The sequence below is a fragment of the Panthera onca genome, chromosome E2, assembly GCF_046562875.1.
Source record: "Panthera onca isolate mPanOnc1 chromosome E2, mPanOnc1 haplotype 2, whole genome shotgun sequence".
NCBI classification, from domain to species: Eukaryota; Metazoa; Chordata; class Mammalia; order Carnivora; family Felidae; genus Panthera; species Panthera onca.
Genome location: NC_138353.1, coordinates 41,887,620 through 41,914,618, shown reverse-complemented (window position 1 = coordinate 41,914,618; position 26,999 = coordinate 41,887,620). Strand labels below are relative to the sequence as shown.

The following is a 26,999-nucleotide window of genomic DNA, read 5'->3' as shown; positions in this document are numbered from 1 at the left end:
CCATATTCTCTCCATTAAAGTACAGGCCTGGGCTGATGGCTCGGAGCCTGGAGCCTGTTTCCGATTCTGTGTCTCCCTCTCTCTCTGCCCCTCCCCTGTTCATGCTCTGTCTCTCTCTGTCCCAAAAATAAATAAAAAACGTTGAAAAAAAAAAATTTTAAAGTACAGGCCAGCCAGCTGTCCAACCAGTGTCACCCTCTTCCTCCTCACCATGTGGCCTCTCACATCCGAAGCCAAGAGCAGGACTTAGGAGTGTCCACAGTATCAGCTCTCCTTGGAGAAGGTAGAAGTGTATGGGGTCCACACACTGTCCTGTTCAGTGTGTCCTGTTCAGTGTGTGTATGACTTGGGACACACTGGTCACCCATGACTCAAGGCAGACATGGCACCAGAGAGCTGGCCCATCAAGGCTGCAGGTGCCCAGCATGAACCCCTAGTGCTAGATGTGTGCACACATGCCTGTCCTCCTCAGCATGCAGCAAGGTGCTGGCCCCTCAGGGTCACCTTGAGGATGCTCCTCCCTCCATGGCCTTGGCATCAGATGAGAGCCTCGACATCCCCCCCCCCCCGCCGGCAGTGCCTGTCTCATTACCAGTTGGGCACAGAGATGGCATCACCCGTGCCTGCAGATGGAGCCAATTGGCACAGGTGCCTGCCTGCATGGCCAGTTGAGAAATTAATCTTCCAGTCACCGCGACCAGCAGAGGTAGGTGCTGCTTTAAATTATGAGGGAAAGTCTCCCAATTTCTAAATACAGGGTCCATTTTATCAACAAGATATATATGACCTCTCTGACAGCCCTTGTGCCCCACCCCTCTGCCTCTCTGCCCACCGCACACCAGCTGCACAAGGACAGAGGATAAAGCAAGCTTTGCCTCTATCTTGAACTTTCTTCCCAAGCTCCTTCTACAAGTGCCCATGATCAAAAGGCAATTGTACCTCAAAATACCATCTCTTCCCTGAGAGGCTGCCTCCCCCCACCCCGCTCGACATACCAGCAGGAATAGGTACTGTCTCTGGGACATTTACTGTGTGTCCCCCACCATGCTCGGTAGGTCTCACACACTAGATTACCTCAATTCTCATGATGGACTGTGATGGGATCCCCAATTTAATAGGTGCGGAAACTGAGCCCCAGGCAAGTTAAGTAACTTGCCCAAAGTCACATAGCCCACAGAGGGACCTGGGGCAGTGGGCAGCCTAAGCCCCATGCTCTTAGCCAAGGTGCTATTCTGTGATTATCAGGCACTAGGCTCTGAGAGCTCATTTCTTTTCTTTTCTTCTTCTTCTTCTTCTTCTTTTTTTTTTTTTTTTTTTTGATCTTGATAAATGAAAATGTTCCTATCCCTAAAATGATGCTTTACTGCTTCTGGATCACTTTATTATAGTCAAAGCAGGCTATGACCTATGGGTTATCCAGGGTGAAGGCATATCAACAGCTGAACATTGCTGATAAGACACCGGGATTCCAGAGAAGGGAGCCAGTGTGTGTTGGGAAGAGACAGATCACAGCAAGCAGGTATTCAGGAAGAGGAGCAAACAATCGAGGGCTGGGGGAGGGGCCCCCTATTCTGTATATCTTCTATCTCTGCATCTGTTCCAGAGGTGTGCTTGGGACTGTGATGAGGGGCCCTGGGGCAATTTCCCCACCAAGGAACAATGTGAATGATATGGTAGCTCTCACTGAGGATCTATCAGGACCGGTCAGGCTCTACACCCTTTATAAGCACCATTATCTCATTTACCATCACAGCAACCTGAGAGGTAGGTGTTGTCTTTCCCCCCAGTTTATAGATGGGGAAGCTGAGGCACAGATCTAGTCAAAGTGGAGCCAGAACTTAGATCCAGCCTGTTCTATGCAATTCCCAAGCCTCCACTAATACTCGCTCTGGTTCCTGGTGGGCTGAGGGCCCCTGGAGGGCAGGACGTGCGTCCTATCTGTCTTGTCACCAGGTTTCTCCAGTGCTTTGGGCGAGGCCAGCACAGAAAAGGGAGCCCAGGAGCCATTTGAATGGCATGGAGGGAAGTCAGAGTCGGCTTGCTCTGTGTGCTTGAGTGTGTGGGGGTGGACCACGTGAGCTGCTCTCAGTCATTCTCACTCACCCACTGGCCCTTCCTTCTTCCCATCACTCACCCAATTGTCCAGCCCAGACACGGGATCTACAGCTGTTTACAGGCACTGGAAGATTGTTGGAATGGAGGAGGTGCTATCATATAGGGGAGTAAATCAGGGCTTACCTGAGGAGTCTGGGTCTGGGGTGGGCTCCAGATCAATGGTAAGTCAGTCTGGCAAATTCCACCATAGAAGAACTGTGGGGCCCCCAAGGAGGGCTCGGTGCATTTGAGGAATCATGAGAGAGGTGGAGGCTGAGGTTAGAGGGGCTGACATTGGCCAGACCATGAGGGATCTTGAATGTCGAATCAAGAGTTATCCTTTATCCCAAGGGCAAAGAAGAGACATGGATGAAGGAGCGTGTTCAGAGTGTTTTAGGAGAGCCCTCTGGCTGCAGAAGGGGGGCAGGGTGGGAAGTGGGAGACCAGTGAGGAGGCAGCAGTCAGGGTCCACGTGAACACAGAGCTGGGGTGGAGGAGGCTGAGGCCCGCGGCCCCATACTGTGCAGAGCTGAGCATGGAGCAGGGCCCAGTTGATCTCACTTGATGGGCATAAGGCCACTGCAGAGAGTTCCTTTGCCTCTCCGAGTTGATGTGCCCAGAGCAGGCCTCAGAGACAGGCCTGATGCTTCCCCCTCTCTGCAGATGGGGTCCCAAAGCCCTCTCTGGGGCTGGGGTGGTGCCTGGGTCCAATGGCCACTGCTGTGCCAGGCAGAAGCCTCTGCCTCCAGACTTCTGGTCCAGGGCTGGGACTGGGAACCACAACTGAGTCAGAAGGTTCTACATGACCCAGGCCTGGATGTGGAGCTGAGTCTAGGGCTTGCTTCTCCTCTGTGCAGATGCCTTTGTTCCCCTCATTTATAGAGGAGGACACTGGGTCTTGGTGAGCTGAAGATTTGCCCTAGTTTTATGGAAGATCTGGGATTTGAACCCAGGCGTGTCTAATAATTCATCAAACAGTGGCACAGAGCAGGGGAAGAGAGCAGGACGTGGTAGGGGTAGAGGTGGAAGAACTGGATTCTGTTCCTGGTTCTATCACTTGCTTGCTGTGTGACCTTTGGCATGCCTCTGCCCTCTGGACTTGCTTGCCAGCTGTCCAAAGAGACACTTATTCTCAAACGGTCCTCCCTCCAGGGCGGGTGAATGGGTCTGAGAGGGGTGGGGAGGGTGGTGGCAGCCAGGTGAGCACAGAGGGTATGAGGAGGGGCAGGAAGATCCAGTCCTGTGTCAGGGGAATGGGGTCAGGGCTGGCTTCAGTCTGGGGAACATGCAGGGTAAGGAAAATGAGGCTGATGATCATTATCAAGTCCTTGCTGAGTGTAGTGTACAGGCAGCTCTACAGTCCCTCTGTCTGGGGACTGTACAGGGAGGCGGTCTTTGCAGACTGAAGCCACCTGAGGAGCAGTGACAAAGAAAGGGCACTGAGACACTGGAGGTGCTAAGCTAAACATCTTTAGACGTAGAGTCCTGCCCGCCCCCTCTGAGAGGCTGGCTAGAAGAGAAAGGGGGGCCACAGACTCAAATCTGACTGATGACTCCTGTCACAGAAAAGTCTGAAGACATTTGTCACAGGTCTACTTCCCTGGCAAGTCTGGCCTTGGCAGTGTACTTCTTCCTATACTGCTAACACCACCAGGGTGAGGCCATGCGGTCACTGCACAGAATATGGAGAAGAGGATTCAGACACTATCTTCTCTCTGCTCGCCTTTGGCTGGTCCCAGCCTCCCAGCAGGGATGTGGAGAGGGGCTGGGGCAGGAGACACGGCAAGGGAGGCCCACTTGCTTAGGCATTTCTGGGTCTCCCTTCTCTGCTTTTTAGGGTGGCCTCTCAGCCCACTTCCTGATCCCTATCCTCTGGTTGCCAGGCAACTGTGATGGAGAGATGTCAGAGTGCCGGGGGTTGGCCAGGGACATCCACGCAGGGGTGCTGGGTCTTGGGGGACAAACCAGCAGGACAACATCAGAGGAGGGAGGAAGGTGCACAGAGGGGTGAGGTGCCAACAGAGCTCAGGAAAAGAGGAGGTGCTCCTGGGGCGAGCCTGTCGGATGTCATCTTGATGGCAGCTGAATGTTGGGATTATGGGGGTGAGGAAAAGGCTACTTGGTGTACAGGATTCTTCTTATAATGAGGATACATCTCTATAAGAAGTCAGCTAATGTCATGTCAGGGTCCTGAAACCTTTTATTTGGCCATTTGTGGCATTACAAGTGGGGCAGATTATAGTAGATAGAAAGATTGGAATATAAAGTCATCTACCATCAATCCTCTATAAATTCACTCAGCCAACCAATCATCCATCCTCCTATGTATTTACCTACCTAGGCATCTACTCACCATTCACTTGATCATCCATCCATCCATCCATCCATCCATCCATCCACTCATCCACTCACCAATACTAAGTGCGTAGTCCATGCCTGGACATGTTCTAGACAGTGGAGACATGATATGAGTCAGATGAAAATGAACCTCTCAAACTGTGGGAGGCAAGAGGTCCCACACAGGTGCCCCAGTGCTGAGGGGGAAAGGCTGGTACAGGATGGAGCTCACTGCTCTCCCTTCACACGGAAGAGCCCTGCTTCCATCTGATTTCCATATCAGGGGTAATAGGAGAGTGCTCCACTGCCTAGAAGATTTTCAACCACTGCATTAAAAAATAACTGGGAAATATAAGTGACTACCCACAGGCCTTTCATGGTTCCATAAATATAAGATGAAAGTGATTTATTCCACTATTAAGAGACCATGTAAAATATTATTAAGATGCCACTTAAATAAACTCACCAAAATTAACTCACATGTACTTCTACATATCTAAATTCTGCAAGTTTACTGTCTTGTCATCATTCACTAAGGTTTTATCTCTGGTTTGATGGATTATTTAATGGCTGGCAAACTCACTGTAACAGCATCACAAACCACTTTTCCCTATTTCTGCAGAAGAAATGGTGAACTAGCCTATGTTCCAGAACCAAAGCCATGACAGAATTAGGCTTTCCACTTGAACCCACACCAAACTCTCATTTTCTTGCTAGAATCATCACTGGCCCTGATCTCCTCATTTTCCTTCCTCTTTTGTCCACACCTAGAGTTGGCTCTTAGGCTATTTTCCACAAAGAACACAGGGTTATATAACACCAGGTGAGTCACTGTCATGCTCGATGAGTAGGAAATCGTGGAACTGTGTTGAGAAGCAGATGCTGGGGGGCTGGCTTGGCCCACTCATCAGCTTGCATTACAAGACTCAAAATCATAGCTTGGAAAAACGACCATTTACTACAACATGGACTTTCCAGGAAGTTCAATGAATAATTGATAGATAAAATGTTAAATTTATGAATGCTGCAAATTATCCCTGGCTTTCCCACCATAGCTGGGCCAGGCTAGGGCTGTGTACTTGGGCCACAGTATCATCTTCCTCAAGTTTTGCTTTGGCCTTTTGGTTTTGTGGGTTCTGATCCTGGAAAACGTTACAGGTGATGGGACTTTGTCCCCTGCTCCACAGAGGTTCCCTCACCTCCCAGAATTTACAAGGGCACCTGGGAAACCAGCATGAGGGCAGCAGCATGTGGAAAATAATATCCCAGGGGCACCTGGGTGGCTCAATCAGTTAAGCATCTGACTCTTGATTTTGGCTCAGGTCATAATCTCGTGGTTTGTGAGATCAAGCCCCACGTCAGGCTCTGCACTCACAGTGCTGAGCCTGCTTGGGATTCTCTCTCTCTCTCTCTCTCTCTCTCTCTCTCCCTCTCTCTCTCTCTCTCTCTCTCTCTCTGTCTCTCAAAACAAAAAAAAATCTTTAAATGAAAAAAAAATAGTATCCCATATGTAGAGAGGGCTTATTCTAGGAATGCAAGAATGGTTTAAGACCAGGAAATCTATTAATATGTCACTTCAGTAAGTAGGATGAGAAAAACTAACAGACTAGGCAAAGCCAGAGACCTCTTGGCCATGATAAATCCAGTGATCTTAATTGCATGTCAACATCACATTGAACCACAGAGCTTTGGAAGAGTTTCTCAGCAGGTGGTTCATGGAACATGAATTCCTAAGAACATTATGGGATGTTTGCCCCCCAAGATGGCTTTGCAGCCCTGAGCCGTCTTAGGAGCCAAACCAGCCCCAGTATCAGGCCCTTTATTCACCAGTATTCTGTATCCTGATGTGAGTGGCCTATGGTCCTTTGGGAGAAGGGATGACTCCTCAGCCACCTTCCATGGGGGGAAACCTAGAGCTCCCCTGCCAGCGCATCTTGTCCTAGGCTCTAGCTAAGTAAGATACATATTCCTGGGTTCAAATCCTGGCCCTGCTTCTTGCAGGCAGTACCCTCTGAGCAGTTCACCCCTTGGAACCTCTATTACTTCAAGACTCAAGATTTTAAACCTTAAAATCTTAAGAATATCCCCTAGACATAGATCTAAATATGAAAGGCAAAACAGTAAAGCTTCAAGAGGAAAACACTGCAGTGTATCTTCATGACCTTGGGTTTCTTAAATAGATACACAGGTACTAACCATAAAAAAAAAAATGGGTAAGTTGGGCTATATTAAAAATCTTTGGTAGGAGTTTGAGCTTCATGGGAGGTGGGCAGGGGGCCAAGGAGCTGCCCAGGACTGAGATGGGAACAGGATCAAGGCCATGGCTGGAGCAGGAAGAAAGTTGTGAAAGACTTTCTAAATATATTCATCATTTGCAACCTGCAGGACACTGGAGAATGCTTCCCATGGAGGTTCCTGTCTGTATGGATGCCTGGAAGTGGTTAATAGATGCCAAGATGCAAGAGTCCTTCTTCACATCTTTGTGGAACAATCCACTGTTTCACAACGAGCTGTTTCCCTCTAATGGGTTTGTTCTTTGCGGGATACCCAAGAGAATAGCGACACCGTCAATTACAACAGGTCAGTGTCAAACAGTGTTAACAGAGTGTAGTACGTCTTGTGGTGATACAGGAAAACTAACTTGGGAATCTAGGCTTCATGTTCAATGAAGGGACCTAAGACAGCCTTTCTCCAAACAAGTGATAAGTAAAAAGTCCTGCAGGATTGCTTTTCGGTTGGAAAAATACAAGTCTTAGCAGCTGACAGGAAACGTGCGATATTTACCCAGGGCTGTCTTTTTATGATGCCTCACGTAACCAGTGCCTTCGGTGCCTCTGATCACCTATGTTTTAGTATTAGTGTCCCTTTGGTACCTCCCTCCTGCAATGGCTTCTGCAGCAGAAGTGAAGTCCTTGGTGACTCAATCAAACCTAGAAACAGACCCTTGTTCTGTTTTTATAATATGTTTTTGCTTTCTGTTCTAAGTCAAAGCTGCTGCTGAACAAGGGGAAAATGCCGTGTGCACCTTTCCCCTCTCACGCACCTTTTGTCAGCTGGCCGTCCCTGTGGCCCTCGTAACAAGACAATGGTGTCTAGCTGGGCCTCTCACTCTTGTGCACTTAAAAATAAATTCTACCGTGAGAGAAATGGGTGGATGTGCTAGGACTGAGCCAAAATTGAGACTGAAATGATGGGTAAACATTCATTGAATCATACACCAAACTTCAGCCCCTCTTGTGGTTAAGCTATTTAGTTCAGTGTTTTTAGTTAATACTCAATATAATTTATATTTGAAAAGAATTCAAAGAATACTCCACAGGTTTCTGAATATACAAATCCAGTTATAAATTACATAGTATCTGAGAATTTGAGAGTCATGTTGTTTTAGATAATTGGATTTTACGCTTGGTAGATACGCCAGTGCACTGGTTTCGTGCAGGTATAATTGATCACCCTGCCCCATTGTGAGGGGAACACAGGAGAGTGCCACGGTGCCATGACTCCCATTGTTTAGGAAGTGTCAGTGACACGCTGCACGCACAATAGCCACATGTATGGTAAGGACAGTACTTAAACTGTTGGGATCACTGTCAATACTTTAAAATGTTGGAGGTCGCTTTTTATCTCAAAGAAATGAGATTTTTGAAAAAAATTAAACTATTTCATGAGCAATCCTTTAAATTTCATTGAATCAAAAACCTGAAATTTCAAAAATAGACAAAAACTCTTAATAAGGCTGCCATCCATCTTAAAAGGGGCCCACCTTGGCTTTTACATTGATAAAATTTTATTCTCGCTGTTTTTCTTGCAACACCCCTTCCCCAATCCTCACCTTTAACCCCGTTCCTAGGGGAGACAAGTATCATCCAGGGGATGAAGGGCCCGGGGATGGGCAGAGAATAGCTCTGGAATGACTGTCTCTGGCAAGGCCTAGAGATTACCTACAGACATGGAGTCCAGTTGTGGCACAGGGGCAGAGGGAGCAGCCCCGAGAAGCCGACCGTCAGGGGGCTGATGGGGGACGTGGTGTTTACATGTAGAGAGAAGCGAAGAGAGAGGACTCTGGGAGGTGAAATGTACTCAAGCTCCCAGAGGGATCGGTGTGGCCAGTGCCCTGGGCTTAGATCCAGAAGCCCTGCTTTTGAATCCTATCTCCTCCCCTGGCGGGTCCCTGGGCATGTGACTTGTCTCTCTTGGGGCCTCTTTCTTCTCTCTGGAAAGCAAGCGGGCCTGCACGCTTCTGCAGTGACATCACAGAGGACAACCAGTTTTTCCCAGTCACCCTGGGCACAGTTCCAGGTGCAGGCAGAGCTGAGTTTCAGGTAGCTAATCTAGGGTAGCTCTTGGCAAAGAAATGGCAGTGTCCTTACACATTTCTATTTGCAGGAAAATCCATCTCCTCTCTCCCCAGTGCACTTGGCCCTGTGATGCCACAGGTGACGACTCTGAAGATCATGCTTCCCTTGACAAGATTTCTAGATACAGAAGCCATTTTTCCCTCCACCAACCTAGGGCTCAGTTTTTAGATTTTTCCTTTTCCAATACTCCCTGGTTGTGGCAGAAGAGTCTGGACAGTGGTCCAAGTGATGGCAATGGTGCCTGGGTCCAGGGGGAAAGATGGAGTCCAATTTGAAGGTAAAACCATCAGGATCTGCAGATTAAACGGAGTGGTGGTGGATGAGAAATAGAGCACTAAGAATTGACCAAGTTTGGAGCCTGAGCACAAGAAAGGACTAAGCTGCCATTTACGGAGATGGGGAGGATGACGGGCAGGTTTGGTGGGGGACTGGGAGTCAAGATTTAAGGTTTTGACATGTTACATCTGAGATGCTCTGGAGAGACACTGAACAGACATCTGAGTGGAGATACATCTGAGTGGGCCAGACCATCGGATATATGAGTCTGGAGCTCAGGGAGAGTCTGGAGCCAGAGATGTAAATTTGGGGGCTGTCAGTGTATGGGTGCTGCTCAATGCCATGAGGCTGGATGACATCACCTAGGGAGCTCGCTGCCAAGGGGGGTGAGGGACAGTGAAATGCAAGAACGTTGCCAGCTGTGAGTGCCCTGCAAAGGCTGGGGGTACTGTGTCATCACAGGTTTTCCCCGCTCTCTGAAAGTAAAGGGTTCCCATGAAACCTTTCATAGCCAAAATGGTGTAAAGTGAAGAAGAAGTTATCATTAATTCACTTGGGAAAAAAGGTTTTAGGGTCCCCAGGCCCCCAAAATAACCTCTTTTAGGCTTTTCTGATAACTTAGGACACATCTTGCTAACGGATGCACAAAATCAAGATAGGGCACAGGTGCTCCCAGACAGAGTTCAAAGCTATGGCAGCTGAATGAGGAGATGCTGGGTGTGGTTCTGGGGAAGGAGCTTGGTGGGCCCACTCTTGCTGTTTGGGGTGTGCGCTGCTTCTACCATGGCTTGCTTTTGAAAGAAATGCTGAACAGTTTTCACTTTTCACCTTTTTCCACAAAAGCGAAATTGTCTTCCGATTTCTTTCAGTTAGTGAAAACGGGTACTAACTTGGCTCTTTTGTAAAAGTGAAGTGGCATAACTCAAACTTTCAAACACTGGGGAATACCTGTAGTACCGAACACATTAGGTGTTCAAGCCAAAGTTGATGCCTTTCTGCCAGGGAGTCTAATATAAAATGTGCATTTCAAATTAAGATTAGCTATCAGAGGCTGAGCACTTGCTATAGTCAGACCCTGCCAGACCAGAGAACTCTGAGGACAGGTAGCCAGGGCATTCATGGTCCTGCTGCAGAATGGACTCTCCATCCAAGGGGTGGGGATGAAGGACTGGACTGGACTCCGCCCTTGTCCTTTTGTCCATCTGTGGTTTAGCTACAATTGAGCCCTGGAAAGACCCACCTGGGCTGTATCCCTGGCCCCATCGTTTTCTAGCTGTGTCACCTAGCGTAGTCTCCCCCTGTCCTCGAGGCTCAGCTTTTTCATGTGTGGAATGAGCACACACATCCTTCCCTTGCAGGACTGCTTCAAGGAAGCCATGTGAAGAAATGATCATAGGCCTTGTGAGCCCTTTATCTACAATATCTCATTTGGCCCTTACAGCAACCCTCTGAGGTGGAGCCTTTAATTAACTTCCATCTTATAGATGAAAAAACTGAGACTCAGAGAGAAATGTCTACCTGAAGTCACTTCTGCTATTCTCTTGCCCACTCCAAAGTCAGGCCACAGCAAGGAACGAATAGGGATTTCATCCCACAGGCCAATGATCATTGCGTGGTGCTTGTGTGTGTTTAAGGGAGTCTCATGTTGCATCCAGGCTCAGTAGGAAGGAGTGCTGCAATTGATGGGCAATGTCTGCTCTAGGAACAGTAGTGGCAAATTGTGAATGTGTCCTATCATTTGTGTTCCTTGCCCTCAAGTCCTTCCTTCTATTGACAGCTAAGTCTCTGCAGAGGTAACTCTTATTATAATGAGCAGAGCAGAAAATAGTAGTATCTGGTCCAAATCCCAAATTTACCTCCAAAATTCCCATGTGTCTCTGTTTTCCCTGCTCTATCACTAAAGGCGTGGGTAACACTAAGCTGTGTAGGGAGGAGGTGGTCAAAAGGACAGGACTTTCAAGCTTCTTGAGCATCTTCTCAGTGTCTGGCATCAAGCTAGATTCTCCTCGTGGAGCAGGTTAAATCTGAACATCAAACCAAAAGGCTGGTATGACTATTTCCATGTTATAGAGGAGCAAATTGGGACTTGTAGTTGTTAAACAGCTTGCTCCAAATGTAATAGCTGGTAAGTGTCAGCACTAGGTTGTACACGAACCCAAGCACTGTCTACCACGTAACACTTATTCTGCGAGAGACCCAAACCCACCCAGAGGCTCTGCCAGACTGCAGTTCCTGCCAGCCTGTCGGCAGCCCAAGAGCTTAGCAGAGACAAGTCCCAGCTGACTTCTCCGTGGATCAGTGGATGCAACCCTAGCCCCCTCCTTCCTGCTTTGGTACAGGCTCAGTCTCTCTGGGGTCCCCAAAGCCCCTCCTTCCCCAGATCTAACCCTCAAGGCCAGTGGGAAGCAGGCCACCCCCATGTCACAGGGAGCTCCACAGGACTCTGCCAGGGGCTAAGAAGAGGTTGTGAGGCATCTGTTCTTGGAACCTGGGTCCCGGGTGAATCCTGGGCCACGCTGCCCAGCTGGGGGCAGATGGAGAAGACTCCCATGTCTCCAGTTTTCCTGAGGAGCCAGGCTGGTCCTCCTCCAGCTCACAGAGTGGCTTAAGGCTAGAAAATGGCTCACTGGCCTGGCACTCACAGACAGAAGACCTGACTTCTCTCTCGCAGTGGTCGAAGCCTACTTAGCTTCCCCCTTCCTGTTCTTGCCTCCACCCTCTGCCTTAAGTCTTCTTACCTGCAGAACTTGGGGGAGGGGGCTGTCTCTGGAAGCCAGGGATGAGCTGCAGTGCCCACAAGGTGGGTGAGATGGGGTGGAGGGAGTGGGGAGTGTGCAGTGTGGGCAGTGCCTGGGAGGAGTTGACCCAGCCTGGTCTGGTTAACTCCTGCTCATCTCCCAAGAGGCCAATGGACGGTCCTGCTTTGCCCAGTGTCTGAAGCTGTGGAAACTGGGCAGACCCATGTCTGTTGCCTGGCTTTCCCCCTACACTGGTTACCTTTCCCTGCTCACTCTCCTTGGTCTCTGGACCCCCCTGCTAGGAGTGGGGTCTTGCTTAGGAAACTTTAGGGTTTGTTTTTCCTTCTGGGGACTTTTCCCCATTGGCAGGGGATTAGGTGTAGGGAAACCCAAATGGGAACAAGCTATGGCTCCTCCCCTAACTTTTCCAGGTTTTAATGGGCTTTGGTATCTTCACATGTACTGGGAAAGATAATTTTATGAGCTAAGAAAGTTAAATAAATTCCATTAGATGTCTACATTCACAGTACAGGAAAGGAGGTGTTACAAAAGAGTGTGTGTGTTCATGGCAGGGCCCTCCTGGTACTTCCGGTTCCATCCCTTAGAATGTTCCTGTGTCAGGTGTTTTTAGGATGTCTGGAGTTCTGTGGTTCTGCGTCCCTTCCAGAACTTGTGTGAGGGTCTCTTGTCTGAGCTGAGGGGGCTGCCCACAAGGCATCTGCTTCATCTTGATTCGTTTACGTGTCTGGTTGTGCGATGAACATTTACTGAGGCAGCAATTTCCAGGTTGAATCTGAAGTGTGGCCCAGACGGAGGCAGAGTCTGAGTGGCAACCTGATGACCCAGTTTGGACCCCCACCCCACCCCCTCCCCGTCTCCTCAGGCAGTTGGTGCTGATGGGTGTGTTGGAGGGGAACTGAAGGTCCCTCACAGATTTCTGGCCTGAGGGACTGAGTACATGGTGGTGCCCTAAACCAACACAGTAACAAAGCAAAGCCAGTTGGAGTGAAGAGCTGTGTCTGGGACAGGCTGAATCCGAGGTGTAGAGGTAGGGGCCGCCCTGGGGCGCCTGGGTGGCTCAGTCGGTTGAGCGTCTGACTTCGGCCCAGGTCATGATCTCACAGTCTGTGAGTTCGAGCCCCAAGTCAGGCTCTGTGCTGACAGCTCAGAGCCTGGAGCCTGCTTCTGATTCTGTGTCTCCCTCTCTCTCTGCCCCTCCCCAGCTCATGCTCGCACTCTGTCTCTGTCAAAAATAAATTAAAAAATAAATAAATAATAAATTCAAAAAAACTTATAACAGAGGCATGGGCTGCCCAGGGGAGACAGGCAGCAAAAGGCAGAAGAAGGAATCTGAAGGTGGGCAGAAACCAGGCTGGGAAAGAGCCTTGGAAGCTGCTGGCCTAGAAGCTTCAGCTGAAAGCAGAGAGGGGATGAGAAGGTCTAGAGTGTGTGCAGGGGGAAGGCCAGGGGCGAGGCTTGGGCCCCAGCATCCCAGGGCAGGCACGGCAAGAATCCACCCTTCCCCACTGCCAAAGGACACCACCAGTGGACAGTGAGAGGAGGACCAGATGGCTAGAGGGGCCGGAAGAGAACCCAGAGGGCTCAGGGTCAGGGAATGCAAGGGAGAAGTCTTCAAGAAAGCTAAAGTGACCAACAGGGAGAACTGGAAGCTACAGAATGGGTTTGGTAACACAGAAGTCAATGGGATGTGTGGTGGGGGTGCAGAAGCCAGACTGAAGTGGGCTGGGGTTGCTGAAAGGAGGGGCAGTGAACACTTTCCAGAGGAAAGGGAAGGAGTCAGACTGGAAGACGTAAGAAAAATCTGGCAGAGAAGGAGAGGGATGATGGAGGAAGGGGCAGGTCTGGACAGCCCCACAGTGCTGAGCCTGCCATTGCCAGGGACCCCTTCTCCATAAAATCTGAACAGATCCCAACCTATATATAGATGTGAGTAGAGCTGCACTGGCTGAAGCAGTGGGGTGGGGTGGGGTGGAGGGGCGAGGGTTCTGCCCGCACATGTGCCCCTTGCTTTCTGTGGAGCCTCACAGCAGCCCCGAGCTCCCAGAGCCCACTGGCCTCAGACCACCCCTTCATCTTACAAAGGAGGACTGGCCAGCCAAAGCCATGGGGAGAATCTGATGGCACAGTCAGGAGCTTCAGCTCCTACCCCATCCACTGCTTTCAGCTCCTCATCCAGAGTGTTTAACTATACATTTATTCATTCAACAGACATTTATTGAGTGCTTACTGCATGCCAGGCACTGGGCCTGTAGGGATGTGTAGGAACTGCTTCTGAACAGCCCCGAATATCGATGACCACACCCTGTTAACCTCAGGAGGTGAGTATGCAGAGGGCTGTCCTGTGCCGATGGCCTCTGTTTATGCAGACAGGCAGGGCTTTGCGGGGTCTGGCTTGACCCCAGAAAGTTCTGGAATGCGCTCTACACTCAGCAACCCAATTTTACTCTTTACCAGCCTTCTGCATTCCCAGCTGCTCAAGGGGGTGAGGATGTGGCCATTCTAGCCCTCTGTGGGGCAGGTGTCCCTGGGCTCCAACGTGTCCCTGAATGGGTAGCCTTCTTACCTGGCCTGAACTTGGGCTCCGATTTCCTGATTATGCCGCAGCAGCAGTGACAACAGTAACAGTAACTTACTGAGCTTGTACTAGTACTGCCCCCCCCCCCCCAACACCGCTCCTGAGACAATGAATCCCACCAGTCCCTTCTTCCCCACGGCATACCTGGTGATGGCCCCACCCCAACGGGATACACCAGCTTCCTGTGCCCGCCCACAGCAGCAGTCCCTTGAGGTTCAAAGGTTTAACAACTGAGGTTTCCACCATTTAGAAGAGAGGACCCCAACCCCAAGCAGTGACATGTAACCAGTGGTGCACATTTGAACAGACATTGGTGAGTGGGGGTGAGGGATTAGCTAGAGTGAGCACGGTAGAGGGGGAGATGACACATAGATAGAGGAGGGCCTAGGGCGAGGCCCTTGATTTCACACAGACTCACAGTCCTGACTCATCAAGGAGAAGGGATGGGGGGGGGGTGTTATGCAAGTCCTCCCAAGTGGCACCAAGTGATGACGGTTTTGGGGGGGCACAGGGGACATCACAAGAGAAAGCAGGTGGCTGCCATGGGGACAGGTAAAGGGGACGCCACAGTAAGGGTGGGAGCATGAGTCAGTGAAGGTGGGGCTGGTGGAGACTAAGGGAGCTGCAGCCTTGAGCCCCAGGGGTACACCTGACTGAGCCCATCGCCTTCACTCATGGACATCAGGGAGCCAAGACAAGAATGTTATGGACAAAATCATCTCAAGGCTCCAGCAGATTAAATGAATTAATCAGTAAATGAGGGGCTTCAGGAAGGGTTTCCTTAGGACAGTGAACTCCAAGGAGTGTGTTCTGGAGCACCCATCCTGTGAGACCCTCCTTGTGGTCAAATTTGGGAAGGACACTGGGCTTTCGCTTTCCTATGGCAGCCTCACAACACACATCACCACATTAAAGGCTCTGAAAAGTCCTGTGGTAACAAAAGCTACTTAACTTGTCTCACTCAGCATTTCCCACATTCATTTGGCCACAAAATTAAAAAAAAAGAACAAAAAACAATCCCGTTAATATCCCTCAGAGGAATCCTGACCCACACTTTGTCAAGTGCTGATACAGAGGGATTGGTAAAAGTGGGATGTCTCTTGCAGAAGTCAGGGGTCTTCTGTGTTGCCCTCCCCCCACCCATCATATCACATCAGCCCCTGATCAGACCCTTGGGGCTCTTTGGCTAAACATCCTAGAAACATTCTCTGCAAACTTGACTCTAAGCCCGGCCCTTGCCTGGCCCCGAGCCATGAAGGATGTGAAGAGAAGACTTACAGGGGCAGGGGCGTTTGAAGGACATGTAATCCTTGGAGCAAAATAGCGGAGCCAGCCTGCCCACTTGTACAGTTCCAACTTCTTGTAGAAAAGGATCCTCCGCTCACCTGCAGAAACACAAACAGACAGGTGATGGGGCGCCCGCATGGTACCCACTGACCCTGCGAGCTTGGCGTTCAGGTCCCTGGGCTGTTAACCTCTGGGGAAAGGGTGGTGACTGTGACAGCATGTGCCCAGTCTGGGCAGGGGTCTGAGGGAGCTCTGGGTGGCGGAGTGTGGGGGTTCTGGGGCAGGGGTGGGGCAAATGCATGCTGGGGTGTCAGTGGTGGGTGGAGGGGGGAATATCTCCTCCGGGTGGACCCTTGAACAGGAATGAGAGATACCCTGGTGTTCTCCTGTCTCATGAACCTGCCTAGGACAATTGCAATAGATCATGGCATTCTGAGCATTTATACCTGGAAGGACCCTTAAAGACCAGCCCAATGTCCTCATATCACAGAAGGGGAACAGACGTAGAAAGGGTAAGGTGCCAGTTCTAGGTCCTAGAGCTGGCTTTGGAAGGGTATTCAGAGTTTGCCTAACTGAAACCTTATTGTTATTACTATTATCCCAACACTTTTAAGGGGATGATGCTCTTTTCATTCCCATTTTATAAATAAGGAAGTTGAAGCTCAGAGGTTATGTAGCTTGTCCAAGGTCACACAACTTCTAATTACAGGCTGGGACTAGAACCCAGGTCTTTTTTACCCCAAAGCCTCCATCCATTGTCAGCAAGCATATCACTTGGAAGGCACCTAATAAAGGCCAAGAGAATGAAAATGTCTCTTCCCCAATCTCCCTGCCTCCCCTCCCCTTCAACCTTAAACTTGGTGTGACACCTGAATGAGCAGCAAGGGTCACTCTAACACCCATTTGCAAGAGAGGAAACATTTTCAAAAAATGCCCCAGCCTCCCGTGCTGGTTCTGTCTCTCCCGAGCTCCAAGTGACATGGGGCTGTGTGAACAGCAGGGAGATACAGTTATTTTGTAGGGAGTGTGGTCACTAGACTTGCAGAAACCAAACTGCACCTTTGGGGGTTGCTGAGCGGGAACTGTGGATGTGGAGTTTGGTGGGTTCCTGTGGGGGAGAGCCAACAGGAACCAACAGGAAACAGCCTGGCCCCTCTGGGTCCCAGGAGGCAGTTGACCTCCCTGATCCTGGGGGTGACACTGTGGACAGAGCTTTTGTCTAGGACTCAGGTCCCAAGATTCCCACCCTTGTTTCCCTCAGGAACCCTTTTCATTATATACAGTTTTTCCTCCAAATGGGTTCCATGTTTTGATGGAGACCATTGGCCAAATTGCACTGATTAATAACACTTTTTCTGTTTAATAGATGAATCCAAGATCTATCTTTGGAGAGCCTGAAATCAGAAGTCCAAGTCCTGCCACTTCCTGGAGTGTGCCTTTAGGCACAGTACTTCACCTGTCTGAGCTGCAGTGTCCTCAGGGGGAAATCAGGGTAGGGCACTTCACTGGCTTTGAGGATGGGGGGTATGTATGTCATGTTCATTCTGTTGTCCTAGGGGGTCAGGGGGAGGGAGCCATTGCTGCCACTGACCCTGGGGTCCCTCTCTCCAGATGGCTCCTTGCAGCTCAGTCTTCTGGGTGTGAACCCCATATTCCCCATCCCTACAGAATCCAACAAGAGTTTTGATGGGAGAAGGGAGGGTAGGATGTGATCTCCCTAGGCCCAGTAGAGAAGTCTCTCTGGCATGGCAGGCTGCTTGGGGAACTGTGATTTCACACCAGAAAATTCTGAAGAGTCTCAGGGCCTGGGATCTATACTTTCTAAAATACATGGGTGTACATGCATCTGTGTTCACGTTTGTGGGTATGCCTATGTGCACTGTGGCCACGTGTGTGTCTGGAGGGAGACTTAAGCAGGCTGACAGGCCATCTTTCATGCTGCTTCCAGAGAGGTCTTTCTTAAAGGCACAATGGATCATGTCATTCTTTTGCCAAAAACCCTTCCATAAATCCTCAGTGTCCCTAGGAAAATGAACTGGCTTCTACCACTGCCTCCACCGCCCTGGTGCTCTGCCTGCCTCTCTAGTGAACTGGCGTAATGTGAGTGCTTAATAAAAATATGCTGCATGTACACTTCCTATAGGGTCACCGTGGTGGCTCCTGATGCTGTAGAGGGTGCTGCCCACCCTCTAAACTCCAAGGGGTTATCTCCAAGGTCTTGCTTCTCCTAGAGGCCCCCTGTACCCCTTCTTTCCTCCTTGTGGGCCCTGTGATTCTGAGGTGAAGGTTGAGACAGCATGGAGTGTGGGGGAGGTGGGAGATGGGCTGCCTAGGGCAGGGGCCAAGAACCCTTGCATTGTATATTTTGTGGTCAGTTTGGATGTTTGGCAGACTGTGTGTAAGTTTCCAAATGGCTCAAGAGGCTGGCAAGGGGCTGGGTCAGATAGACATTTGTGTATATGGAAGCATTCTGGGCACTCCAGCTTTTCAGGTGTGACCCACACTCGCCAAACACCTGCTTGCGCCAGATGACATCATCAACATTATTGCAATGTTCCCTGATGTGGGTAATACCATTTTCATTTTGCAGATGAGAAAACTGAGGCTCCCATTGTCACAGAGAAAAGATGGTGGAAGGGCTATGCGGGAGGGATCTTGTCCCCCAGTGTTCCTCAGTTACAGCAGGGACACCCTACAGAGATCTGATACCCTGGGTGTCACCCCACCCAGGGCTCTGGCTGGCCAGCTTCTTGGACACACTGGGTCTCTCATGCCATTTCCTTGGCATGCCTTTCCTTTCCTCTCCACCTGGCAAACTCCCATGTGGCTGTCATCACACGGCTGAAGAAACCTCTTCAGTGAAGTCCTCTTTGACTGCTGGAGACAGAATAGCCATTCTGGCTATGCCTCCACAGCACATGGACATCCTTCCAGGATGACTTTGGTTCTAACTTGTTCCAGATTGTTAGCTTCTTGTGGGTATGGAGGGCCAGTGTGGCCTCTGGGAACTCCCTCGGGGCTGAGCACATTTAAAAGTATGTGGATTCTAGAACAAATCCACCTTGGCCTGATGTCAGCATAGGACTGCAGTGTTGAAGCTGCCTTTTAATGATGCTCAACTTCCTGAGGAAAAGGACGCCCATGTAAGGAACTGAGATGCTCCCCGACATCGTGGGTGACAATGATGCTGACGTTAGCTAGGGTACCATTTCCCGCATCATGTAACTCAGTCTGCGCTTCACATACATCTTCTTGCTGCATTCTCCCAGCATTCCTGGATTGCATCAGTTTATTCAAATATTTACCAAGCACCTAGGGTGTGTCCCACAAAACCCTTGGAAAACAAAAGGAGGGGCTTTTAGGGTCCTAAAACAGCAATCTCAACCTTACTGTTTCCTCCTCCCCTCCCCCACTTGTGGATTTCAACATGAGGACCTACAGGAAAACCATTTCATGGTGGCATCAGACCCTCTGCTTGGGTGGAGCTTTGGTTGGGTTATCAAGACAAAGGAACTGGATCTCAGGTATCTATGTGTGCAAGTACCCACCCCGCTCTCCCCACATGTGACCAGAGCTGCTGTGAGGACACAGTGATGGGGGTAGTGGATGGCCAGGTTCGTCACAAATGGTCTGAGATTGTGCTTTGCTGGGCGAGGTGTTCCGGAGCAGGGACTGCAGGAGTGGGGGTTGGGCTTGGACCCACTCTCAGGTCACGTCTCCCCCCTGCCCGCCTGTCTCGGAGCCCAGCATCCGAGGCGAGGCGCGTTCCTGCCTGTGACTCATCTGCGACTGTATTGTCTGGCTAGAAATCGGAGGGCGGGCGGCGGCGGCACTCCAGGCTCTGAAGTGGCTTAATGGTGTGCGGCAAGTCCACGTCACTCCCATTCCGCCTCACGTCCCCACTCCCAGAATACCTCGTCTGGGGCCCACTGCGACACTCAGACCTGGGCAAATGCGTATGTGGTTGAGGGGGGGCGGCGCCGTGCCCCTGGCGGGCAGAGCTGGGCTGGCGGAGCCGGCTGGCGCAGTGTGCAGGGGCGGCACGGCGCATGCGCGGCAGTCGGACCCGGGAGGGTTCTGCGGCACCGCGGTAGACCGCGGACAGCGAGGGGCCGCAGGAGTGGGCTGGCCTGTGGAAGAGGCCACGTGACTCCGTGACGCTGATGCGGCACTGGCTCTACCGCAGTCACGTGTCGTCAGCCCAGGGGATCTCAAAACAAACCCCCCATTTTGCAGATGTCAACACTGAGATTCAGAGAAACGAAGGGGGTTGGGTGAGATCATGAGCTCCCGGCCCCAAGACTACCCTTTGGAAGATTTTAAGCAGGGGAATTGCACGGTCACCTTTTAAGAAGGTCTCCCTGGGCTCAGTGAGGAGGGGGGACCAGGGGTTGGAGGCAGGTGACAGAGGAGCAGGGAAGCTGTGGTAGGAGATGATGGGCTTAAATGAAGGCGATGGTAAATGGAGCAAAGTGAGAGGCTACATTCTTTGGTTTGACAGTATTTATTCAGAGCCCCTTGTGAACCACGTTTTGGGTGCTGAGAATAGAGAAGTGAAGCAAACACTGACTGCCTGTCCTCACCAAGCTTCCTGCTAGTGGAGGAGACACACATATAATGGTGGTGTTTGTTAGATAGCAGTAAGGGAAGGAACAGAGGCAGTGTGTACGTGGAGACTGAACATTTAGATACCGTGGCTGCAGAAGGCCTTGGTGAGAGGGTGATCTGTAAGCGAAGACTGGAGCAAGGGAGCTAGCTGGGTGAATAGCTGGGTGGATATGTGGGAGAAGGGTATCCCAGGTGGAGGGGCCAGACAGAAGGTCCCTGGGCAGGAGCATGCTGGGTGGGTTTGAGAAATAGGGCGGTTTGTGTAGGGGATATTTAAGAAGCAGGACAGATGGATCAGATGTAGAGGGTGAGGAAGAGGGAGCCTTAAAGATGGTTCCCTGTGTCTGCTTGGGTGTCTGTAGGTGTGGGGGGAGGGGGGATGGTGGAGAAATGGAGGCCCTTCCAGAGGTGGGTGAGGTGGAGACTCCAGATCTAGACAGGCCAGATAACTACTGGTGCTTTCTATCCTTACCACAGTAAATGCTCAGGGACTGTTTACTGAATGAATGAATGATGCCATAACAGAGATTCCATGAACCTGTGGGTGTGCAGGTGATTGCCCAGAGCCAGAAGAAAGTCAGAGATTCTGGACTGTGGTGAGACACACTGATCTTAAAAGGGTTGCATCTACCTCACCAGGCAGGGGGCTAATTTCTGGGGCTGCGGGGGGAGGGGGTCCCCAGGTGGCAGAAAACCTTCCTCCTCTGCAGGAAGGTCTTTATATGAGGCTGGTACCCAGCTGGTGTCTTTCCCAATGGAGAAGAACATTACTTGGCAAGTAGCCTTCTGTAGAATCAACTGCTACCTCCTTCCTCACTGCCACCAAGGTACAACCTCTAAGGGTTGATTTACTGTCTACCTGCATAAACCAGTCCATCTACAAACTGGCAAATAGGTCTGGCCAAGTGGGTAGAGAAGCATGATTTTAAGGCTCAGGAAAAACCACACAGAGGGCACCACAAAGCATTATTTATGGCAGTGAAACACGAGGGATAACCTCACTGTCCAATAAGAGGATAGGCTGAGAAAATTATAATGGAATAATATATAGCCATGAAATAATAGTTTTAAAGACATTTTAATAACATAGGTAAAGACTTTTAGTGGAATGCTAAGAAGGAAAAAAGACCCAGGTTATATATAAAAAGGCAGGTTACAGAACTCTGCATACAACATGATCCTTATTTTGTAAAAGAAAAAAAACCTAGAGAAAATATTCATATATAGAAAAATTTTGGGAGGAAACAGATGCAAATATTCACCGTCATTGGGCTCTCTGGGCAGTGGTGGGGTTGAGGATTTTTGTGTTTTATATTTTTTATGATTTTCCAAATTTTCTACAATGAACATGTGTTTTATAATCTGAAAAATCATTAAAATGAAGATTTGAAAAAACCTTTCATGCTAACAAAGAATAATTAAGTGATAAGTCAGTGATAGTTAATTGAAAAATTTTAAAGCTAACTTAATTGCCTTTGACCATGCCATTTGTTATTGTAAAGATTAAAAAAAAATAACTTGTCTTTGAACTTACTGGTAAGGAGCTTTATTAAAATGTTAGGTAAATAATTTCCATTTTTTTTTTTAACCCTCATCAAAATTTCCCTGGCTCTTGAGCAAGTCCTATTTGCCAAATTTTTGAGGGAATGGTTTCTGCCACAAACCTTAATGTTTTATTTTCAGGCAAACTATACACTTGGCAAAAATAATAACAATAGACCTTATGTTTGTAAAACACTTTATAATTTGCAAAGCATACTAAGTGCTGGGTACTATTCTAGGCTCTGAATATAGGAGATATCATCATGAACAAAATGGTTAAAAGTCCCTGCCTTTGGGGAATTTATATTGATAAGAGTAGACAATAAACAAATGAATATGATATAGAGGTGTTAGAGGTGATAGTGCTACGGGAAAAAAATGGAGAGAAGAGTGATAGGGAATAAATTGGGGGGGGGTTGCTCTTTTAAATCAGTTTGATTACTGTTTGAATACAAAACATGAAGGTGTCTCTAAAAATTCTCTGGCCCGTGGACAGTTAACATGAGGTATAAAATGATTGCTGATATCCCTGGAGGAAGCATTCCAATAACTAATTACACATCATCTAAGATACAATGTGCTAATTATCAATTTTATAAACTCATAAAATTATGATGAGTCATAGGGATGTTTTAAGTATTCTATACTTAGCAACGTTAGATAGCCCTTAACCTTTCCCAGCCTCAGTGTTCTCATCTATAAAATGGGGACAATTTCAGTACCTAAATCAGAGGACTGTTGTCGGAATCCAAAGAGAAGTGCTTAGGCATGGAAAACAGTATGTGTTCAGGATATGTTCATAATGCAGATGCAGCAAGGCCACTGGGAATGGTCCATCTGACACTGCCACGTGTTTCCTGTATATTACTTCTTCAGTCCCCACAAATGTCATGGGAGGTACGTAATATTTGTTCCCACTTTCAAGAGGAAATTGAGGCTCTGAAAGGTAAATCTTCTGCCCAGAATCCTGTGCTCTAAGCCTAGGCAGTTGGGTCCAAGTAGCCATGTTCTCAGCCATAGCTCCATTTTGTGTTCACTTGCCCAGGGGCTCCAGAAGCCCTCCTGGCCTCAGTTTCTACATTTAGGAGGCTGAGAGCAGATTTAGACTTTCCCACCCCTTACCTTGTGCTCTGAGCACTTCCAGGGCAAAGGCTTCAGGTAATAGGCCAGAACGTGTCTGTTTATTCCCAAAGACTTAAGATAATGTCCGTATCTCCATCACGTTCCCTGTGGGCTGTGATCCAAAAACCGAGGTGGACCAGGAGATACTCACCTCCTAATCAGTTCCTGATTAACTCTTTTGGGAAGAAGAGGAGTGAGAATTATGGAAGATGCAGGGATGTGACACCCAAGTGGGCGAATGGGGGCGGGGTACATAGGAAGAAGAGCAAGGGGGTTTCTGTATAGAAGGAGCCCATTCTCCCTATATTACCAAGTCCCCATCAGGCAACGTGTGGACAGACTCACCCTCCCCTGCCCTGTTCTGGGCAGATGGGCCACAGGTGGCCAGGACAAGCATGGATGTCCACAAGCTGGACCTTTGTTTTCTTCTCAACAGTGCTCCTGGCACCTACACCCTCCATGCCACCTGAAAGATCCCAGCATCCTCCCCTAGATCCTGGGCCTCGCCTGCTCTACTCTGAACCCGAGACCCCAGCTGCACAGACAGGCAGATCTCTTCCTGGGGACCTTCCAGCTCTGAAGTTCTAACCTCTTGGTCAGCCACTGGCTCCATTTCCTCCCCAAGGTTCATCATTTCTGGTGCCTCCTGGCTCAATGGGCTGGATGGTCAGCATGGAAACAGGGTTGGGACCCCTCAGACCTGCTGTCTCCTTGCCCTGGCGGCTGCTCCCCCTGCTGCTTTCTGCTGCCTGTCTGAACCATCACTACTGGAACATCCATGCCACCTGACAGCCTGATGGCTCCTCAGGGAAAGCAATCCTCCCTGCCCCACCCCCTCCCAAACCGCAGAGTGGAGAGAGGTGTGCAGAATTCCCTTGCACCCACTGTGAGAGATGCGTGAGAAGCCCTCCACCGGGGCGGCAGACATCAGCCAAGGGCAAAAGAAAAGCCAGTCAGATACAGTCTTTTCCATCCTGGATGGATATGGTGTGGTAAGGAGGAGAAAGCCCGGCCAGGCAGTAGAAAGCTTTGGGGAGGAGGGAATGTCTGAGAAAGGGCAGGCCCCAAGTTTTGCATCACAATTAGATGTCAACAAGGCCTTGAGGGGATTCAAAGCCCTCTGCAAAGGGGGGTTGGTAGGGGTCTAGTCCCCGCCATCTCAGGCGAATTCACTGTTTTCAGTATCTACTGGTGCTGGACACTTCATCAAATGACACCTGTAGCCAACCTGACTTGAGTCCTGGCTGTGTGCCAAGCACCATGGTAGCCGCCGCCCCCGCCCCCCCCCCCCCCCCCCCCCCGCCAGCAGCATCTCATTTAATCTTTTCAACGCGCATTCCCCGTGTTTCAGATGGGGAAACTAAGGCTCAAGAGAGGTTAAGTGTCTTGTCTCAGGTCACACAGCTAGGAATAGGAAGTCAGTCAAGACCATACTGTAATACCAGAGCCCTTAAACATTCTGCTCACAACAGAATCTTGCCTACTAGTCAGCGGAGGAAACTGAGGCACAGGAAGTGAAGTCAGGGTGTTTGAGGAGAGGGTCTAGAAGGGCATCCTCAAGACAGGTGCCCATGGGACTGTGTGGGTCTAGACCAAGGATCAGTCTCCTGAAGCCCCTGCCTCTCACCTGTCACTTAATGCCGTCGCCTTCCCTGCCACCCCTGCTTCGCCACCCCCACTGACACCCGCGTGGGATCAAGAGGGCAGCCCCTAGGTCTTCTGCGCCAGCCTCCAGACCGCAGAGCCGATGGGGGGGGGGGAGGGAGTGGGGAGGGGGGGGAGGAAAGGCTGCGCGAGCCAGCCGGGGGGTGGGGTGGGCACTACCCAGCTTCCGAGGGCTCTTGGGGAGAGGCGACTGTGGCCCTTCGAGCTGCGCAGCCAGCCAGAGCAGCCGCCTCGGACTCAGCCTCGAGTCCCATTTACCGCGCAAGCGAAAGTCTGCCCCAAAGCTAGAGAAGGTGCGGCGGGGACGCCCCCTCTCCCACCTTTGGTGCTGAGATAGGCGTCGAAGCGGGGGCTTGGCCAGGGGGTGACCCGCCCGTCGGAGGGTCAAACTTCCTGGCTCAGGGGTGGGGGTTGGTTCTAGCTTCAAACTCCGCAAAGCCGGGAGCCCCTTCCCTCTTCCACCCCGTCCAAAAGTGCGTCCTAGTTTCCCCTTCTTGGGTGGGTTGCTCAGGGGTCCTGAAACCGAGGGTGCGGGACGGGGGAGGCTCTCTTATGCCCCCCCACAGGAGGTGGATGCTCCGAGAGACCCTCCCTTCCCTGTGGCTATCGGGCGTGCTCAAGGGGTAGCCTTGGCCCGGCCGGAGACGCGCGGGCCGGGGGCGGGAGTCTGGGGATCCCATTCGGAGCGCGCTGCGGTTCGTCTTCGGACCGCCGGTCCGCCCTCCTGGCGCGCCAAGGCTCCGCGCGGGGCGCCCCAGCTGTGTGCGTGCGCCGGGGCCGCCACAGAGCTCGGGGAAGGGGGCCGGGACCCCCTACCCGCCCCTCCCCAGCACCGCCCCCGGCCCAACGCCCCTTACTCGGCTTAGCCGCCTCGCTCCGCTCCGCGCGCCGCAGTGCCGGCTCCAGCTTCGGCTCCAGCTCGGTTTCCCGCTCTGGCTCCGGCTCGGGCTCGGGCTCGGGCTCTGACTCCGGCTCCGGCTCCGGCTCCCGCTCCCGCTCCCGCTCCCGCTCCTGCTCTGGTTCCCGCTCGGATGCCTCTGCGCTCTGGCTCGGGCTCGAGCTCGGGCTCGGGCTCGGGCTCGGGCTCGGGCTCGAGCTCGGGCGTCGCGGGGGGCGCGCCGCTCCGCCTCTGCTTGCTCGTCGCGCAGGGGCGGGGCGGGTGGGGCGGGGCCGGGCCGAGCGGACCTGCTGCCCGCGATCCCCAGCGGAGGCGGCGGCGGCGGCTTCTCAGCCCCAGTCCCAGCCCTGCCCTGCCGCAGCCCCGCCCGCTTGCCCGTCGGCCCTGCGCCGCCGCCCAAGCCACAGCCGTCCGCTCCCGGGCCCTCTAGGCGGCGCGCCTCCCTGGCCTCAGCAGCGCTGTGTGGCGGCTTTGGGGCTTCAGCAGCTCTGGGCCGCGGCCCGGGTCATCCCTGTGATGGGGGGACGCGGGAGGGGGAACGGCCGAGCCGCGCCCCTCTGTGCGCAGCCACCCCGACACCCACGCAGCTGCAGGCGGGACGGGCGCGGCAGGGAGACCAGCATGTCAGACGGACAGGCGTGTGTAGAGAATGACATACAGTCAGGTGGGAGCAGAGAAGGACAGACACACACACATGTGCAGAGAAGGGTAGACAATGGCATGTGCAGGGAAGGACAGCCAAACAGTTTGGTCAGAGGAGAAACTGGGCACTTGGTGGTGGTGGGGGGGGACCCTGTCACAGCCAGTGGGAGGGGCAGCCTAGACTGGAAGGGCCTCTGCTCCCAGTTGACGGCAGATGAGTTCTGAGGCATGTTGGGATGTCAGGTAGGGCCGGCTGAAGACTTCCTCTCCTGAGCCATCAGCTTGCCCATTTCCTTCGCCCCTCGCCCCACTCCGTGCCCTCTGTACCCTCCTCCCTGCAAACCCAGGCACAGAGCTTGGTCCTGGCAGATGGACCTGCTCTGTCCACACCGTATTCTGGGGCCTTGGACAAGTCCGGGTCATCCTCCTGATTTCATTACAATAGAGCTCCTGTTTACTGCACCCCTGCTACCTTGTGGTGCTTTCTAGTTATTTACATCTCCTCTGCTTGACTGGGAGCCCCAGGAGGGAAACCCTTGGGGTCCTTGCACAGAGCCTGCACTCTAAATTTGATGAATGAATTAACGAAATACCTTGTTGATAACTCTCAACAAACTCCCATTTTGTTGATGGTGGCTTGAAAGTGGTTCTCAAAAGGACAACATGAGGACAAAAGAGCTATACATGTTTATGATCAAACTTGGAGAAGTGAAGGAGCCATGGGATAGCTCTGAAGAGAAGCCAAGCCCCACTGGTACTGCAGAAGGGTGGGGACAGAGCAGGCTCTGGAGGAGAAAACAAACCTCACTCCCAGTTCTGCTACCCATCATGTCTTG

General features: G+C 51.2%; 1 protein-coding gene across 2 annotated transcripts in view; it reads right to left on the bottom strand.

The window, feature by feature from the left end:
• Positions 1-25,724, bottom strand: part of BEAN1 (brain expressed associated with NEDD4 1) — a 37,023-nt gene extending 11,299 nt beyond the window's left edge. For both annotated transcript variants that reach the window (XM_060650597.3, XM_060650598.3), the window contains exons 1-2: positions 25,481-25,724; positions 15,678-15,784 (exon numbers count right to left, since the gene is read on the bottom strand). In XM_060650597.3, the coding sequence (XP_060506580.1) occupies positions 15,678-15,702 (25 nt within the window). In that variant the 5' untranslated portion in view covers positions 15,703-15,784; positions 25,481-25,724. The remainder of the gene's footprint in view (positions 1-15,677; positions 15,785-25,480) is intronic.
• Between the last annotated feature and the right edge of the window lie 1,275 nt (positions 25,725-26,999).